Source organism: Panicum hallii, chromosome 3 (genome assembly GCF_002211085.1).
Source record: "Panicum hallii strain FIL2 chromosome 3, PHallii_v3.1, whole genome shotgun sequence".
Taxonomy (NCBI): Eukaryota; Viridiplantae; Streptophyta; class Magnoliopsida; order Poales; family Poaceae; genus Panicum; species Panicum hallii.
Genome location: NC_038044.1, coordinates 9,564,538 through 9,582,211, shown reverse-complemented (window position 1 = coordinate 9,582,211; position 17,674 = coordinate 9,564,538). Strand labels below are relative to the sequence as shown.

The 17,674-nt window shown below is 45.8% G+C and overlaps 5 protein-coding genes across 5 annotated transcripts; 4 read left to right on the top strand and 1 right to left on the bottom strand.

Moving 5' to 3' along the window:
- The first annotated feature begins 1,293 nt into the window (after positions 1–1,293).
- On the top strand, positions 1,294–4,105 carry LOC112887498 (vacuolar protein sorting-associated protein 60.2-like). Its single transcript, XM_025953679.1, has 7 exons — positions 1,294–1,610; positions 1,695–1,846; positions 2,418–2,511; positions 2,607–2,678; positions 2,805–2,916; positions 3,055–3,191; positions 3,683–4,105. The coding sequence occupies exons 1-7, from the start codon at positions 1,542–1,544 to the stop codon at positions 3,731–3,733; spliced, it is 687 nt and encodes a 228-aa protein (XP_025809464.1). The 5' UTR covers positions 1,294–1,541; the 3' UTR covers positions 3,734–4,105.
- A 286-nt stretch (positions 4,106–4,391) lies between these two features.
- Positions 4,392–6,691, bottom strand: LOC112887499 (translocon-associated protein subunit beta-like). The gene is made up of 6 exons (XM_025953680.1): positions 6,466–6,691; positions 5,624–5,722; positions 5,425–5,533; positions 4,981–5,052; positions 4,834–4,839; positions 4,392–4,745 (listed from the first exon to the last, which is right to left on the bottom strand). The coding sequence occupies exons 1-6, from the start codon at positions 6,642–6,644 to the stop codon at positions 4,626–4,628; spliced, it is 585 nt and encodes a 194-aa protein (XP_025809465.1). The 5' UTR covers positions 6,645–6,691; the 3' UTR covers positions 4,392–4,625.
- A 1,417-nt stretch (positions 6,692–8,108) lies between these two features.
- On the top strand, positions 8,109–10,828 carry LOC112886460 (photosynthetic NDH subunit of lumenal location 5, chloroplastic-like). Its single transcript, XM_025952362.1, has 7 exons — positions 8,109–8,245; positions 8,329–8,532; positions 9,023–9,173; positions 9,274–9,362; positions 10,042–10,096; positions 10,186–10,271; positions 10,396–10,828. Exons 1-7 carry the CDS (start codon positions 8,213–8,215, stop codon positions 10,546–10,548), a joined length of 771 nt encoding a protein of 256 aa, XP_025808147.1. The 5' UTR covers positions 8,109–8,212; the 3' UTR covers positions 10,549–10,828.
- Positions 10,829–11,456: 628 nt separating this feature from the next.
- On the top strand, positions 11,457–12,277 carry LOC112885149 (zein-beta-like). Its single transcript, XM_025950815.1, has 2 exons — positions 11,457–11,479; positions 11,692–12,277. The coding sequence occupies exons 1-2, from the start codon at positions 11,457–11,459 to the stop codon at positions 12,275–12,277; spliced, it is 609 nt and encodes a 202-aa protein (XP_025806600.1).
- A 2,283-nt stretch (positions 12,278–14,560) lies between these two features.
- LOC112885009 lies at positions 14,561–15,163 on the top strand. Its single transcript, XM_025950674.1, has one exon. The coding sequence runs from the start codon at positions 14,562–14,564 to the stop codon at positions 14,931–14,933; it is 372 nt and encodes a 123-aa protein (XP_025806459.1). The 5' UTR covers position 14,561; the 3' UTR covers positions 14,934–15,163.
- The last annotated feature ends 2,511 nt before the right edge of the window (positions 15,164–17,674 follow it).

Here is a 17,674-nt window from a genome sequence, read left to right as displayed (position 1 = left end):
TTGGAAGAATGGATAGAAAATTGAGATTATGAGGTAAAGAGGATGGAAATAGAGGATGTTGTTGGAGTTAAGTTTGGTATAGAGAATGAAGTTGATATGGAGGATGGATATAGGGGATAGAATTTGGAGGATATCGCTGGAGATAGCCTAATGAGTAGCCGGCTAGGTCATCTTGTCTGGAGCACTATTAATTGGTCATCTTATTTTGTTCTGAGATGCCGCGCGTCACAGATGCTCTAAGCTGTGGATGACACCTGGTAAAATGCATGGTAAACACTTCCAGCACAGTGAACATTTCATAAGAGAGAGAGAGAGAGAAGAAGATTTCGGAATATTTGTCTATCTAAATACATTTCGGAAGTCGAAAATAACCAAATCAAGGTATCCACTCAAGCGACATATATTATGTTATATAATATTCAAAACAGCAACTGCTTTTGGGTGAAGCAGTACAGGTAGCAATCACACTATCTGACTACCTGCCATGTGCGTGCTATTCCGTTTTGGTTAATGTTGATTGCTTTGCCTTTCTCTGCTCAGCTTGGCTGCTGCCATGGATGGATAAGGTTGAAGGAAGAAGCACATGCATGAGGCATGATTAGAGGCGCCATGACGGATTAATTACTCTATTTGGCTGCTTAAGAGGGTGCTTGTTTGGTTTAAGAAAAAAAGGATAAAAGACAACTTGAATCACTAAAATAATCTGAAATAAGCCGCTCACGAGGAGCTTACTTTATGTTATTTTACTTATTTAGGATGTTATTGTTTTTAGTCATAAGTTAGATTACATAATTTGATACGGAACAACGGATCTAAAAGATAATTGTTCGATTTAACCACGTCCTTGCAAATCTTCGTATTGTGATCCTGCTGGATTATATATTCTTCCCGCGGTAGGGGTAATGATGTGAATGTGTTAGGACCATAATATGCTTTTCTTGAAAGGATTAGTACCATATATTTTAAGAAAAGCACCTAGAAGACTATAAGAGTGTCATATGTGGTATTAGTACCATATATTTGCAAACACAGAGAAATTGAAAGGAAAATAAAGGAAAGAACTCCGGTAATGAGTTGGGCCACTGATACAACACACCACTGATTCAACGGGGAAGAAACCAATACGTCAGCCTGGGTATGTTAGGAAGAATGACATTTGTATCTATCTTTGCATAGAGAACTATTTTCAAAGGCATTTATAATGTGTCAAGAAAATTCTAGGAAAAAATTAGTAGTACATCAGAAGTCGTCTTGTCTAGTTGTCTTCTTGTGTTTTCCTGGCCAAGGAAACCGTGTGGTGTGGTGTTTTGATGTTGTGGCCGAGGTCGAGGCGGAGACGACGGACCAAGTCGCGAGAGGAAGCTTCCACACAACTAACTAGATAACCGCTTCAGAGGAAGGCGGAAATTTCCCCTCCCTCGATCGACTTCAGCGTCCCCTTCCTAGGATCGACCCCAATTACGCGTCGCCCAGCAATCGCAATCCTGCGAATTCCCCCCTTCTTCGACTCGCCCCGCCCCCTTTGGATTTCGCCGGATTCGATGAAGAAGATCTTCGGCGCCAAGAAGAACAAGGACCCGCCGCCCAGCATCCAGGACGCAACCGACCGAGTATGTGCCAAAATCACTTCCTTGTTTGCTGTTTTTCTCCTTCCTTAGGCAGGGCTAACCTCTAATCTTGCTCCGCCCAACCAGATCACCAAGCGCGGCGACACCGTCGATGAGAAGATCAAGAAGCTCGATGCCGAGCTCGCGCGCTACAAGGAGCAGATCAAGAAGACGCGCCCAGGCCCCGCGCAGGAGGCCGTCAAGGCACGGGCCATGAGGGTCCTCAAGCAGCGGAGGATGTGAGAAACCAAATCTCTCCCCATCTTTCTCTTGCCTGCTCCAATGGACTCGTTACTTTACTATTTTGACAAACCAAACCGGCAATTCCTTTACTCGTGCCAATTTTATACCCTGACCTAGCCTCATATGAGCCTACCTAAAATGCTGTTTGCGTGTAATCTTCAGTTGAACTGCTTGCGATTATGCTGAATCAACATATGAGCTATGACTTTCCAGTTTCCACCATATGTTAACTGCTCCATCGCATTCAATAAACATACCTGCAGTATCTTACTAGATGCATACATACATTGGGGTCCTATTTACAAATATACCATCATACAAACCAACCATCTAAATTGTGCTTTTGGATGTGGTCAGTCATCCAAATTGAGCAGCAAGAATTTCTTGTAGGCAGGGTGAAATTCTTGTGGAATTGGAATCGCTATTATACCACCTGACAATATGCTGAGTCGTTTAGTCTTCCACTGACAAAATTGACATTTTGTCTCCACAGAGAATCTCTGTCGTGTCCATTTGCCAATTATCTCATTATTCACCTTCACCCTCCGTGGGCTGCTAACTTTACAGGTATGAAGGACAGCGTGACATGCTGTACAACCAAACATATAACCTCGACCAAGTTTCTTTTGCAGCGGAGGGACTTAAAGATGCTCAACAAACTGTATAGCTCTTGGCGCTATCTAAGAAAAACCTTGATTTGTTGGTAGCTTCCATCTAGATTCCTAGACTAACATCCTAGTGTTTCTCACTGAGCAGATGACTGCAATGAAGGCTGCCAACAAAGAGCTGAAAGGAATGATGAAAACTGTCAAGCTCGAAGATATAGATGTAAGTAGCATTCTTCCGTCCTACCAGATTCCTCATGCTTCCAATATTCACACCTTACTGCAAACTTTGTTGCTTATATTCCCGGTTTGCTTTTGCATCTGAATATATACCTCCTGTAATCTGTAGAGCATGCAAGATGAGATGATGGATCTTATGGACGTGAGCAATGAGATACAAGAAACTCTTGGTAGAAGCTACAACGTCCCTGATGACATCGATGAGGAAGAACTTATGGGCGGTAAGGCTCATATTGGCAGTTTGATTTTCATAATTTGCATGGCTATGCATATTTACAAACTGCATGCCTTACTGGAAAAGTGGAAGAATAAGTTAATTCTGTCTGCCATTCTCATATTTTGTTTCTTGAAAACTGCAGAACTTGATGCTCTGGAAGCTGACATGGACTTTGAATCAGAGTCAGTCCCATCTTACCTTCAACCGGATCAAGAATCTGATCTCAACCTACCTGCTGCACCAACTGGCCATGCAGCAGCCCCACCACACCAGCAGCAGGTAGTGAAAACTGTGAGATTGATCCTAGATATTTGCATACTTGGATTTTGGTTTTGCTTTTCCATGTTCATCATAGTAATTATTTGGTTTTCTTTAGCTTGTCATGTGCACCAGCCACCAAGTAGCTAGAAACTGTATATTTAGTTGGCACACACTTGTATTGTAGCCTGTAGCCTGCAGGACATTATGGAAGCCTAATGCAATCACGGGGGCAGAAATTTGAGCACAACAAACTTTATCTAGTTTTACAGAGAACAAAAACGTGATGAGCATATAAAAGATAAAAAGAAATTGAGACACAATCTAAGGGGTAGCTAGGTCATATTGTTGTCAAGGAGAAAATGTGCACCTGAATTGCATTTGAAGATTTACCTAGGAAATGAACATGGGAAATAAATGGTGCAGCATTCAGCTGGCGCCTAGTTTGGTTGTGGCTCCATGGTGACCAGTACTGAACGGTTTGTTTGTTTTTCTTTTTTGGTTTTGTGCAGGAGGATGAACTGGGATTGCCTACAGTGCCGCAAGCATCCATTCGTACATAGTCATGGATCTTGAACAAGATGGAATGATATTCACAGTTGAATGCAACCTTCTTTTGTTATGTACCACTATGATTTGTGGACGGTGTAAATTTGATTGAATTGGATTGGTCGGGACATAATAAGCAATAGCATCCTCGTGTACTCTGTGATGGTCCTGACGTTAATGATTTGATTGTGGAAAGGATAATGAACGATACCGAGGGCCATGCTCTGCCCTGCATGTATGTGTATACATACGTTTTGCTCTTCATTTTTTTTATGTTGGGCCGAGTTTTGGAAAGGTTCGCTGGTCACCTTTCAGAAAAGAGTTTTGTAAAGGTTCGATGGTGGACACTTAATGTTGTAACATGAGAAGAGAGGTGGTATTTTGAAGTTACTCGTCTATTGGACCTGCCCTTCAGATTGAACGTAGATGATTGCAGCTTGCTTGTGCAGGAGAGAATTGAGCTGAGGCGTTGAGCTCTGCGTGACAGAAAGCAAGGGAGGCAACGATCAAGGCACCAGGCACAGGCAACTGACTGACCCTCTATGTTCTCTGCAAGCCCATGGTATTGTTCAGTTCAATTCCAGTTAATATTACCATCAACTTCTTGCGTCCAATGTCGGTGATAGATTGCAAACATATCAGGAATTAGTCATCCCATAAAGGAGGAAAAAGTAAACTAAAGCTAGTGCTCAGGAATTCAATTGGTTCAGAGTATTATAACATCTACTCTTGTCAGAGACAGCCAGCTCAGATTTCACCTTAGACGCTCAACTACAAAGGGCCAAAATCAATGACATTTTATTCCTCACTTCATCACGCTAGCACATGGAGGAAACTCAAAATTTGTAAAGTTTCTTGGATCCAAACCAACTACTGTAAAATGGGGTGATAAACAAACATATCTATTCAGCGCTTCTTCTTTCTTCCTTTCACAGCACTCGATTTTGAAGGACTGGTGACAAGGTACACAAACATACCAACAGAAGAAACGACTGACACCAGAGGGCCGTATTCTCCAACAAGTCTCTGCAAGACAACAATTGTAATAGCCCATGAGTTTGTGATACTTTGGTGCAATATTAAGGTGACTGAAAATAGAGGATAATCAGATTACCTTGGCCTGGAAGGTCCATATGCAAATGGCAGAAGTCCAGAAAGTTGAGTGCCAGCACCAAAGGTACGACAATTAAACATCAGAATCAGAAAAGGATTCTGTATAGAAGTAAACTAGTAGTCTAGTACAATATTACGCATTACTAACCCATTCAAACTTCTGCTGTGGGGGTCTCTCAGCAAGGATGTCAAGTGGGAGGGTAGGGGTTGAATAGGCCTCCTTCAGAATAGAAAATTAGCTAAGGAACAGAAAATAGACACAAGAACACAGTTCACAATATCTTTAGGCATATTAAGAAGCAGTTAGCTATTTTGGCCACCAGATAAGCCCCTCATCACTGATCCATGAAATGACAGGATAACACTAGCAAGATCTCCATTTTACTCTTTGTATGCTTATTACCAGTTGCCACTCATATATTAATTGTTTGCAATGGCAAGTCTTCTTAAAGTTGTAACCAAATTCAAAGTGATAGCTGGTTTACTGTAACCAATTCTCTAGTATTCATCTAAGTGCTCTAGTTAGACACAAAACAACTATCAATCACAGATATACTGTGCATAAAATATTAACTACGTAAAAGAAGCACACCTGAAGTGCGGCGTGTGTGAGAACACGGTACTTAATAACCGCAGGGGAACCCTGAAACCTGCCCTGCACTTTCGGCTCCAAAACAAAGTTGTGAGAAGCAGAAGCACCACTGGAAAAAATAAAGTCAAAGGGTTAGGAAAAAAGTCTAGGCGTGTCAATGGCAGTAAAATGCATTATGAATTGATTCCTCAGTCCTCACGGATCAAGCTTTTCGACTATCTTGGAGGTGCTTCCAGAGACAATCTCAAATGCTTCCTGTGGCCATGAGTCATCATTCAGGCTAACATCATATGCAGTCCTGCAAAATTAGAATTTATAACAAATCAGTGGTGACACCAATGCAGAATATCACGATGAATTGCTTAGTTTTCCTGCTGAAACAACAAAAGAGAGAGAAAGATGCAATCAATTTGTGATTGAGGATTAGTATTCCCATGTGAATGTTTGGGTGCAATCTTGGCTCCAGATTCCAGGACGGTAAGAAAAACAGTAGACCAAAATCAAAGTACGTGTTTGGACAGTGTATGCTAGATCTAGGACAGTAAGTAACATATAGCCTCCATACCGCTGATGAAATGGAGTTAATTTATTTGAATGAGAATTCAGTTGCATTTTCACTCAGACACATTTAAGTTACAGGCGTCGATAACTCATTACAACATTAAGCGTTGTAGACGTTCATGATCAACAGTGGCCCCTAACCAGTCTAAATAACACTTAAAATCTGCAAACTCCATACGATGTGGTAAAATACAGGTGTTACAATCCCGATAATATTGGAGAAGCCGTCAAATGAGCGTCATTTTAAGGGAAAAAATCCAGAATTGAGAATGAAAGATGCAGTTCAGTGAAGTGATAGTTGCTGACACTGTAAGGCTAGCTAATGCTAATCGTCAGATAAGAAACCGAGCCGTCCTTGTTTGCCTAATTCCAGTCATTGCATGCTTCTACGTGGCACTGGAACCTGTGACTCTGTGAGGGAGATCTGGCGAGGAAAGGCGCGGATCGGAGGAGAGGGAAAGAGAGACGAGGAGGACTCACGCGGCACCCTGGTTGTAGAGGTTGAGGGTGACGGCGAGGCGCTCGACGCCGGGGCCGGGGCGGGAGAGGGCGACCTTCTTGTGCGCCACCACGAACGGCGCATCCCCTACGGCGGCGGTGGCAGTGGCGGCGATCGCGGCAAGGACGAGGAGGAGGAGAGATCGCCGCGACGACGCCATGGAATGGGGTGGAGGTTCCGAGACTCTGACTGGTGGGAACTGTGCAAACGCCTGCCCACCCTGGTGAATGGTGACTTGGACATGCTGACTCGCAGTTAGCTGCTTTCTCCCAAGCTTATATCGTTAAACCAAACTTTCCTAACTTTAAATATAATAATTCGAAAATATATGAAGCTGAATACAAAGTTTTATAATTTCTGAAAATACTTTTATGTAATGAATTTAGTAAAGGTAATCTTATGTTCTCAATTTATACAAAATTTGAATATTGTGAACAAAGCTTAAATACTTTGACTTAAGACAAATCTAGAAAGATTATGAATATGTAAACTAAAAAGAGCATGAACATGAAAGTTTAATTCTTTGATTAGAAATTGGAATCTGAATTATGGCATCTAAGAAAGCCCTGCATTTGAAATAATGGATCACGTGATCTCCTCGATACAATTCCATGGTTCAAAGATATGTGGAATGCCATTTGGTTTGAGTAATAATAAGTGTTTATTGATTTTTAGTTTGTAAGAAGATGGATCCGTCTTATAAGTTTGGCTTATGAATTTGTTGGTTCATAGAGAGTAAATTATATAAGATTGAAGAACCTCAAATGAATGGTATCAAATCCGGAATGGCCAAAGCCAAGTTAGCCATATATTCGGTCTCTTGTTCTTAATAACCAAATGTTATTTCGATTATGAGTCTTATATATTTATTATACTAAAATATATCAAATATATCCAAAAACTAATATTGTGTCCGTGAGGGTAAAATTCTATGTAAACTTATGAACCTCGTATGTTGCCTCGTTCCCATCCATCCCATTTAACTATGTCTGAGTAGCCATCTCCCTGCCCCTCCCTATGTCCTAGCCTCACCATGGTCCACCTTCTTTCCAACCTTGCTTCCAAGCGCGATGATGGAAATAAAAATTTAATTCCACCTATAACCAAACCTTAACCAATCTCACAAGTACTCGTGTGAATCTCGAGTAGAAAGAATGAGTGCCTAACTCTAAAATCCTTAGAACACTATAGCGATGTTTAGATTCTCTAAAAAATAAGCATACATAATATGTAAATTTTGATAAAATTGCATAGTATTTAGTATCCAATCCGATGTTGGTATCATAAGCATAAGCTATCGAAAACTTCAAATGGAACAAACTCCATATACGGTCGATTCAAAGAAAAAATTTAGAATCACGAAAAAAAGAAAGAATGTTAGAAGGATACTTCTAAAATATTGAAAGGATATTTTTGAGCCCTACATACTTTTAGAATGATGGAAGAATACTTTTGAACTCTGCACAAGACTCCAATATGTACATGACGCAAACACTAGCGTGACTGCTAAAGAAATGATATGGTTTTGCCCTTACCGGGGGGCTCCCAAACTCTCCGTGGAGTGTATGCGCATTCAGGTGTAATGTAAGGACCTGTACGTAATTTTCACGATAATATCTGAGGGGTCATGTGTAAGAGAATTTTGCCTTATCTGTTTGTTATCTACTACCCCCGGCGGAGTTGGGTCTCCATTCTCCAGCAAACATCTCCTCCTCTCCAAACCCCTCAATGGCGGCTGCTACTACCTCCTTCGCAACCCTCGTAACCTCCCCCTCCCCCTCCTTTATCTGCGCGCCACCTCTTCCAGAGCTCTCAATCCCTGGACCATCTTGTGTTGTTTGCAGGCCATCGCGCGACCGGCGACGGCGGCGGCGGCGGCGGCGGCATCCGGGCAGCGGGCCCTCCTCGCCTCCAAGCCCTCCTCGCCGATTCTATCCTTCCGCGGTGCTCGCCTCCCCTCACAGGCCGTCACCTTCTCCGGGGGCCTCGCGCCTTCGCCCTCCCACAGCCGCGCGCGCTTCGTCACATCCGCCAGCGCCGAACCCAAGGTTACCGCTGCTGATTACCTCTTCCTTTGTTTTCATCCATACCTGGAGCGGGAGATTATCGTTTATGGAAACTAAACTGCGATCCTGGCCATTTGGGCAGCTTTGACCATACATCTGCCTTAGATGTGACATTTCCTGGTATCCATTTTACTAAATTCGATTGGTCTTTAATTTAATATAGTCATGTGAAATTGAAGCCACAGACTTGAATTTCTGGGGACAGAAGTGCAAATTTAGGTTCATCATTGATGATTTATCTTTATTATTCTCTCCGATAAATTGATTGAATCTTATAGTTGTATGCATGATTACCACTCAGCCATTACTAGTGTAAAGAAGCAAATGTGCTGCTGTATTTAACTGGAACAATGGGCTAGGCAGTTTTGTGGTTGCATCCAGTTCATGTATACCTATGCTATCTCAGTTTGTACGCAATAGGATGGATTGGAGATATTTCATGGTTTTGATTTGGTTCTTCCACCCTCTGCAGGAAGCAGAAATTCAGTCCAAAATCACAAACAAGGTGTACTTTGACATAAGCATCGGGAATCCTGTGGGGAAGAATGTTGGGAGGATTGTCATTGGCTTGTATGGGGATGATGTTCCCCAAACAGCAGAGAACTTCCGTGCTCTTTGCACTGGTATTAGGGATTACTTGACTACCTTTTTGTCGTTCAATCTTCTCCATTTTGAGTATTGCCTTGCCCAGAAGAGAAACATAACAAGGTTTTCTTTTTGCAGGAGAGAAAGGGTTTGGATACAAGGGATCCAGTTTCCACCGTGTCATCAGGGACTTCATGATTCAGGGTGGAGATTTCGACAAGGGCAATGTATGTATTGCCTACTATCACTAAACTCTGGTGTGCACTTGGATATCTATACCATTGTGCACATTCAGTTCAGAGAAATTAAAGAATATTTTCATGCTGCTATGCTGATATGTTCTATCAAAAGATTGAATGGTTCCTTTTTACTTTTTTTTTCTTATTATACAAATGTACATGTTTAATCTTGTTGGTTGTTACTGCTAATTATTTTCTCATGTTGGGGTTATTGTTCAGAGTACTTTATGCCAGACATTAGTCATGGATAGGAGTTGTCCTACAAAAGTTTCTAGATAATCTCATAGCTTCCTGTTATACGGCAACCTTTGTAGTCCTGCTAAAATTTTGTCACAATACGTTATGTCCATGATCATATATGCATTTTCATACTGCTTTTTTTACGATTAATGTCTTAATTCATGAAATTATAAGTGATTGTCGTAAAGTTATTGTTTTCCATACTGATGCACACAATTTCCAAGTGGAACTCTATGTGGCCTAATTGAAAGCTACACAGTATAAGGTTGGGCCACCCAATTTCTTGTGTACAGCCTCACAGATTGGTTGTTAGACACTGTATAAAAACTATGATTTTGTGTTTGAATGGTTGAACCTAGAGATAAACTAGATTGGAAGATGAAGGTTTCAGCTATTGCATGTGATTGAATATAAGCTACATTTGCAGGGTACTGGTGGGAAAAGCATATATGGACGAACCTTCAAAGATGAGAACTTCAAATGTATGCCCTTCATCTGAAATAGTCTTTGATATGGTATGTGGTTTCTAGTCGCCTGCTAAAACTTATGGCATGCTGTTTTCTTGTTTTAGTGGTTCACACTGGACCTGGAGCGGTCAGTATGGCTAATGCTGGACCAAACACCAATGGCAGCCAGTTTTTCATCTGCACTGTCAAGGTAAATCTTGTGCATACCAGGGAAATGGCATTTTTTTTTTGCCGCTTCTGCTACTTTGTTGATTTGCTAATGTGCCAGTGCCAAAGCTAACCCAGAACTGGTATGCCCGGTGCCTTGGATGCAGACACCTTGGTTGGACGGGAGGCACGTCGTGTTTGGCCAGGTCCTGGAAGGCATGGACGTCGTGAAGCTGATCGAGTCGCAGGAGACTGACAGAGGGGACCGTCCGAAGAAGAAAGTAGTCATCAGTGAGTGCGGGGAGCTTCCGGTGGTCTAAGTTTTACATATCTTACCTCGGACGAGAAGTTGATATCCCCCCACTTGAGTTGACATGAGAATGTCATGATACTGTGAACTTATCGTGCTGTCTCCCACTAGTTATAGAGATTATTTTGAGTTAAAGCCAAGGCCACAAATCTGAGGCATACTGTTGCTTCTCGGCTGGAATAAATGTGCTAGTTTTCCTTGCCCTGTCGTGGGGAAGCTTTTGTTCACGATTGTTACCTTCTAGCCTTGTATGTTTCACGCTTTAATTGAAGGTTCATTGTACGCCAATATTCTGTTGTTGCACATGGTGCTCCCAAGGGTTCTTGATCGCCCAGAGCAATATGTTCCAATCTATACCCTGGGCATATTGTTAGGTCGTTGTAAAGTTAGCATTGTCAGTATAGGTTAATCTCTGACGCTCCATCATATTCGTACGAACTGACAGTAAGTCATTTCTGGTGCTGTGGTAGTCGAGAACTTGGAAGAGGCTGCCATAGCTATGTGTATGGTACTCGCCATATTCTGTAGAACAATCTGTTATTACAAATTTATGAAGTACTTAAACATGCATGCAGAGTGCTGAAATCATGTGAAGCCTGCGCTATTCGATTTATCCAATCAACAACTCGCACGACATTACAAACTTAGTTTCACCGAGGCAGTAAGCACTCTAGGACGCTTGCATGAATCGTTTAGAGTCATAGCTAGCTTGTACTATGAAATTACAGTAGGATAGATAGAGAACGACAATCTTGGGCGTGTAAAGTGAATCGATGCTACTTCAAAGCCATAACAAGCTATGGATTTATCTCAACAACATCCACAACACTACAAAATCAGCTTCACAAGCGTATGAAACCCTGAACAAACCTTGACATGTAAAGTGAGCGCGTATGTGTGTGCTGTAAAGGAACCTGGATGATGTGGACATCCAAATCCAAGTAAGAAGATGTTTGCATCTCCACGTAATGCAATGCAACGTTCCAAAATCATCAGCAGTAGAATCCAATAAAGCAAATGCTGGAGAACGGAAGCCATGGATGGATCGATCGCCGCCGGCCCGGCTATAAATTGCGCCCCAATATGCAAAGCACTCATGATCTTGATCAGATCCATCGTCCTTGTTTCATCGATACAATCCATTAATATACAGACACCAAGCTACAGCAAAACAATCATCCTGGTTCAACAAGGGTACCAGGGCAAGCGGCGTGAAGATGTTCATGGTGCTCGCCGTCCTTGCTCTCGCCGCCGCCGCCTCCGCGCAGCAGATCGGCTGGGAATGGCCGCAGCAGGGCGCGTACGCCGCCGCCGCCGCGCTGTACCCCTGCGCCGAGTACCTGCGGCAGCCGCAGTGCAGCCCGGTGGCGGCGCCCTACTACGTCCGTCGTGGGCAGACGATGTGGCAGCCGAGCGCCGTCTGCCAGCCGCTGCGGCACCACTGCTGCCACCAGCTGGGGCTGATGGACGCCATGTCCCGGTGCCAGGCCATATGCAGCGTGGCGCAGTCCGTCGTGCCGCAGCTGCAGCTGCAGGGCGCCGGCGGCGGCGGCATGTACGAGCCGGCGGCGGCTCTGACGATGCAGCAGTGGCGGCAGCTCCTGCCGCCGGCCGAGGCCCCCATGGCGGTGGCGCAGGCCGCGCAGGACCTGCCCGCCATGTGCGGCCTCTACCCGCTGCCCAGCTACTGCACCATCCCCTGCGCCCTTTCGGTTGCCGCTCCTCCCTACTATTATTGATTTGGAAATCGAAATCTCTCTATTTATATTTTTTGTAGTGTTGTAATAAGCCTTTTCACATCATCATGTATGGCCAATAATGTGTGAGTAAACTAATCTAGTGCTGAAAGTTTGTGGGGGTATCAAATTAAAGCAAGACCAATTTGGGTTTGATTTCGTTGTCGATTTGGAGTGGGATGGCAGCAGCGTCTTGTTCTCCCTTTTGAATTCCAAAAAACCAGTGCTATTCATGCTGTCAATTGTCATGGATCAAGAACCTGCAAACGAAGTGATAACTTTTTGAGTGTTCCTCACTACCACCTCAATGGTCCAGCAACCAGCCCGCAGGCAGGCATGACATCCACATTGGCAGCAGGCGACGGAGCGGTCAGCATCGGCGTGGCCCTGCAAGTACAAGCAGCGGTCAGGTAGTCGCGGAAGGGCTGCAGGCGGCGGGGGCGGTCGATTGGTCATCGGTGCCGTACCGGGTTCCGCCGGCCGCGGGCACGAAGGCGGGAGGATATCGGCCGCCAGCCGCCGCCGCCGCGGAGCGCAATGCGGCGAGGTGAGGCGCTCGGGGAAGAGAGCAGGCGGAGCCGAAGGCCGCGGAGATGACACCAGGGGAGGTTCCCGTGACGTCGCGGACGCCGGCGATGCCGAGCGCGCGCGGCGCGGCGAGGACCAGAGTGCGCTGCGCGCGCGAGGCGGACGCTCGGGGTGGACGGTACTTCATTTACCGTCCAGGCCCGGGATATTTCGAACCGTTGGATCGGAACTCTGCGGCCACGATTCGATCTGTTGAAGTGAAGCGGCAGCGTTGCTGGGCCAAGCGGAGGCCCACCTACTTTGAGCCCATCCTTCTTTTGTTGAGGCCCGCATCCGGCAATTTGGTCCGCGTGGCGCCGTGGCCCTCTCTCTCGCTCGTCGTCGACTCCCGCCGGCCGCCGCCATGCGGTGACCTGACAAGTCGCCCGCCGACGGCGTGGCGACGAGCACCGGAGGCAGCATCAAACCTTTTTTTTTTATCACGATGTGATTCCCCAAGAACGAATCGGAAGAAAGTCGTTTTGTTGGATGCATGATCCTCTGAAAAGCGATCAGCTCACACTCTTCTGTACTAACATACAGAGGGAAAACTGGGAAGATCGTCGAGGCTACCGATCCCATTTGACATGAGGGGACGAAACTGCAAGTCCTCATTCTGTTTCAGAAATTAACTTTCAGAACAGCAAACCATGAGCTGCGTTGTGATCTCTGCTCCAGTTCGAACTACACACCACTTGATCCTCAGAACATGATCTGCTGGTGCTCCAGGACCCTGCTCTTTGAGCAGTCGGACCTGAACAGCACCTTGCCCGGTCTGCTTGAACTCTGGGCTGCAAGACAGAATTGGAGGCAAATGCTGCGTGACGCCGTGACCCAAAACAAAATTGTCAGTTCCTTTTGGTTTCATTCAGAGTATAACCAATACCAACAATTATGCATCCAACTCCCAGGCAGAGTACTAGCTCAGACAACAGAATCAGAGCAACAATGCTGGTACAAACGCAGAGCAGCACGAGAAACTGAACCGAAGCCTTGAGCCAGTAGCATTCCAATTGGGCTGTATGTATGCTGGTGCACTCAGTGCACTATTAAGCAGTTCCAACCGTACATTCTCTAAAATAGTAACTATTCAAGTTCACAGACGCAAGTGTTACCAAAAAGCTGCATAACGTTTCAACTAAAGAATTTAATTTGCCAAAACAATACCCTCCTGCAACTACAAACCCCAAAAAAATTACAGCAGAATAAATCTGCAAAAGAGTTCAAAATAATTTCCCCATCAGAAGCAACACAGCAGCATCAACCAACATTAGCAAGAACACTGCACGAACTAAGCACTGCACATGATAAAGAAAAACAAATAGAAAAGGAAAACACATTCTGATTATTGATTTGGAAATCGAAATCTCTCTATTTATATTTACGCAGTGTAATAAGCCGTTGCACATCGTCATGTATGGCCAATAATATATGAGTAAACTAATCTAGTGTTGAAAGTTCGTTGTCGATTTGGAGTGGGATGGGAGCAGTGTCTTGTTCTCCTTTTTGTATTAAAATAAAAGAATCAAAATGCATTGCTCCTGCTGCTTTACAACAACCACACTTAGCCTGCAATGGCCCACGGTGGATGTCCACCATCGGCCTGTTCATCCGACGGACCAACAAGAAGGTTCATCTCCATTCCAGTCGGGCCATGCATCTACAACGTCACAGTCACAGCGAGAGAAAAAGTTAGCTATATGGCTATAGCTACCTCTCCATGATCACACAATTTGTCTCTAAAGCGAGAAAGCGAGCGAGCGAGCCAGCCATAGACGCGGCCTGTCGTCGTCTATCTTCAGAGGGAGAGAGAGATAGAGTGGGAGAGAGGGAAATAAGCAGGTTGGGGAAGGCTGAATTGGAGGAGGAGGAGGAGAAGATGCAGGACTGGGCGCCCGTTTTCATCTCGTTCGTGCTCTTCATCCTGCTCTCGCCCGGGCTGATCTTCCAGATGCCCGCCAAGTCGCGCTTCGTTGCCCTGGGCAACTTCCAGACCAGCGTCGCCTCCATCATCGTCCACACCATCCTCTTCTTCGCCCTGGACGCCATCTTCCTCGTGGCCATCGGCGTCCAGATCCAGCTCGGCAACTAGGCAGTCACCTAGCTTCGTTCCTCTGATAACTCGTCCGGTTTCGTAGTACGTGTATACATGGAACATGCACAGATTTATGCTGCCTTTTAATCAACTCAATTTGCTGCTTAGTTTCAAGGTCTTCCGAGACTATGATTCTTAAGGCCTTAATCTGTGTACGTGCAGTATGGAATTTTTTTTTTCTGGTAATGGCAACTGATGTTCTTTAATCTAGTCGTTCTTGGTCATTTCATAGCTTCAGTTACTAGCTATGTGGAGTAGTTATGTAAGATGGACGCGAATGCTTGTTTCAGTTAATTTCTTTTTTCTGTCCATCCGATCGAGTTTAATTACTTACATGCATGATAATATGATATGCATTGCCAACCACAAATAGCTTAGCTTCCTGATCATCTGAAGAAAACCAACCTGTGCTTATTTCTTTGTGGCTATCGATGGAAGGCACGTCTCCGCCATACATGAAGATATAGAAAATTGGGGTGGATGCGAAGGCGCACAAGAGAACAAACAAGATCATCATGAACAACACAGCACAGTAAGCGTGCGGCCATACGTATCCACCCAATTCCAGTTCGATTCCAATTGCATTTCCAGCCATGAGAAAATACTGAAGATGGGTCTCACGGATCGGAGCAGCAGTTGTATCGATCGACGCTGACAGGATCAGCATGCAGCCCCTCTCCCTCTCAGCGTTAATTTTATCTGATCTCTTAACTGAATTACATGACTGCGTTTTAACTGAATCTACGCAGTGCATCATTAGTTAGCTAGTTGACACGCATTAGCGATCTTGTTGACCCTTGAGATCGATTTGAGAAACGATCACTCCCTCAACACTGTGCAGCGTAGATTCAGTTAGCTGTACAGCGTGACGCAGGCTGCAGAGCGTGCGAGAACGGCCCAAGAACAGTCGGTAAAGGTTGCATTATTAGCACTTTAGCAGCATCCCTGTAGAGATATAGTGACAGACGCCTCATCTGTGTGAGCTCACAGCATCGCCGATCGATTATATTATGTCACAAATGCGTCTAATTTCCAAGCATGATTAGGACATGCACGTGCAATCACCATTCACCAGTGGTCTCTTGAAAGAGCGAGGTGGAGCTGCGGAAGAGCCGCCTCATGGAGGAGGCGACAGGGGTTAAAGGTTGTAAGAGGAAGAGATTCCTTGCTTCACTCTGACGATTTGATGTGGTTGGTGATCTGTTTGATTGGACCTGTCTTGCTTGCAGAGAAAACAGTCGTCAGTCGATCGTAAGGAAGAACTGATAAACGGCAGGGAGGAATTGAACTGAACAGCCCGGGTCAGAGCTGCGTCGCGCGCGCGGCGGCGACTCCAAGAGGAAGAGCAGGGATGAGGGCTAGCGATGGTCAGACGTCGGCGGCTCTATCCGGCAGGGCTCGAGATCGAGTGACCGCCGACGGGTCGCTAGAGCTTTGTGCGCGCTCCGCGTCTGCCACACATGCCGTCCAGCCGTGCTCGGCCAGCACCCACCGTCGGTCCCCTTCACCTCCATGGCTCCAGGCCAAGGCCATTCATCACGCCAGCGCCGGTCAGATGCAAGGGTGCCTACGAGGAAGGGGGAGGACGCCATGGACGGCATGAGTTCGGCGCCGCTCCGGCGCGCCGTAGCCGGGCTGGACCCGATGTAGGGGCGTGCCGGGGACCGGCGCCGCTGCTGGAAGGAGGCGCGTGGGATTCCTGGCGGCCCGGCTGACTGCGGTTGCCAGCGCCGGCGACGGCGTGGCCTCACCTGCAGACATGCTGCAGGGCGTGAAGCGGCAATTTTTGCAAAATACCCCATACTTGGGATCGCGATTACTAATCGCGATCCAAATATTTACAATTAAGCCCCTAATAATTTACATAAAGATCCCTAATTTGGATCGCGATTATTTAATCGCGATCCGAGTATCTGCATAGAGGTCCCAATATGTTACAAAAAGCACCGTACTTTTGGATCGCGATTATTTGTAGATAGCCCCTTGCCTCGGTGCTGTTCTGTTCCCGGCCGTCTGCCGTCTGGCGCAGGCGTCCTCCCCGGCGGCCCGGCTCCCCGCTGTCCGCCTGAGCTACTCAAGCAGCTGCGACCGGACTCCGGAGACGCGCTCCTTTTGCCGCTGTCCCGCGCCCATGGCTGAGCTCACACGGCCGGGTTTGGGGCACGGCCTGGTCGATGTTGCCGCCTTCGTCTCCTCCCTGAGACCCTGACCGCGGCAAGGCAGGCGAAGAGGCGATGGCCGGCGGCGGTTGCTGCGGCTGTGACATGCTTTGAGCAAGAGCGAATGCGAGTACCTAGTCTGCGATTCGTTGATGGTCTGTGATCTTCTTCCGCAGCTGCGCATTGCCTGAATGAACCTGGGAGATCAGGTTGCCTGTTCCTTGCTTTGGACGTGCAAATCAAGCCCCAAGTCTCAGTGTGTATCTCGTCATCATGATCGATGGGATTGCAACACAAAGCTGCACTTCTCAACATCTGCCAATTCTGAACTCATTGGCAGCAGCTGCTAGTTGGCTGCAAGCCTGCAATGCACTTCTTAATTTGCGCTCTGCAGCACTGCATGTAAACACACAGCAACGTGTTCCTGAGTTAGCCAGCGATGACTGGTAGTCTGGTACCGAAGCTCGCGAGGAGGAAGCACACCAGTTTAGAACAACAGTGAGTTACCTAGTTCTCCGGTTAGCAACTGCTAAACTTAATTCCCTTAGCTTGCTGCTTTTTACTAATGCAAGTGGGGAT

Coding starts and splice junctions, on each gene's coding strand:
- LOC112887498 (XM_025953679.1), top strand. CDS start 1,542: ATGAAGAAGATCTTCGGCGCCAAGAAGAACAAGGACCCGCCGCCCAGC. Junction 1,847..2,417: donor GTCCTCAAGCAGCGGAGGAT/GTGAGAAACCAA, acceptor CTAACTTTACAG/GTATGAAGGACAGCGTGACA. Junction 2,512..2,606: donor TTAAAGATGCTCAACAAACT/GTATAGCTCTTG, acceptor CTCACTGAGCAG/ATGACTGCAATGAAGGCTGC.
- LOC112887499 (XM_025953680.1), bottom strand. CDS start 6,644: ATGGCGTCGTCGCGGCGATCTCTCCTCCTCCTCGTCCTTGCCGCGATC. Junction 5,534..5,623: donor ATAGTCGAAAAGCTTGATCC/GTGAGGACTGAG, acceptor TATTTTTTCCAG/TGGTGCTTCTGCTTCTCACA. Junction 5,053..5,424: donor TCACACACGCCGCACTTCAG/GTGTGCTTCTTT, acceptor TCTATTCTGAAG/GAGGCCTATTCAACCCCTAC.
- LOC112886460 (XM_025952362.1), top strand. CDS start 8,213: ATGGCGGCTGCTACTACCTCCTTCGCAACCCTC. Junction 8,246..8,328: donor CTACCTCCTTCGCAACCCTC/GTAACCTCCCCC, acceptor TGTTGTTTGCAG/GCCATCGCGCGACCGGCGAC. Junction 9,363..10,041: donor GAGATTTCGACAAGGGCAAT/GTATGTATTGCC, acceptor CTACATTTGCAG/GGTACTGGTGGGAAAAGCAT.
- LOC112885149 (XM_025950815.1), top strand. CDS start 11,457: ATGATGTGGACATCCAAATCCAA. Junction 11,480..11,691: donor ATGTGGACATCCAAATCCAA/GTAAGAAGATGT, acceptor ATTAATATACAG/ACACCAAGCTACAGCAAAAC.
- LOC112885009 (XM_025950674.1), top strand. CDS start 14,562: ATGATCACACAATTTGTCTCTAAAGCGAGAAAGCGAGCGAGCGAGCCA.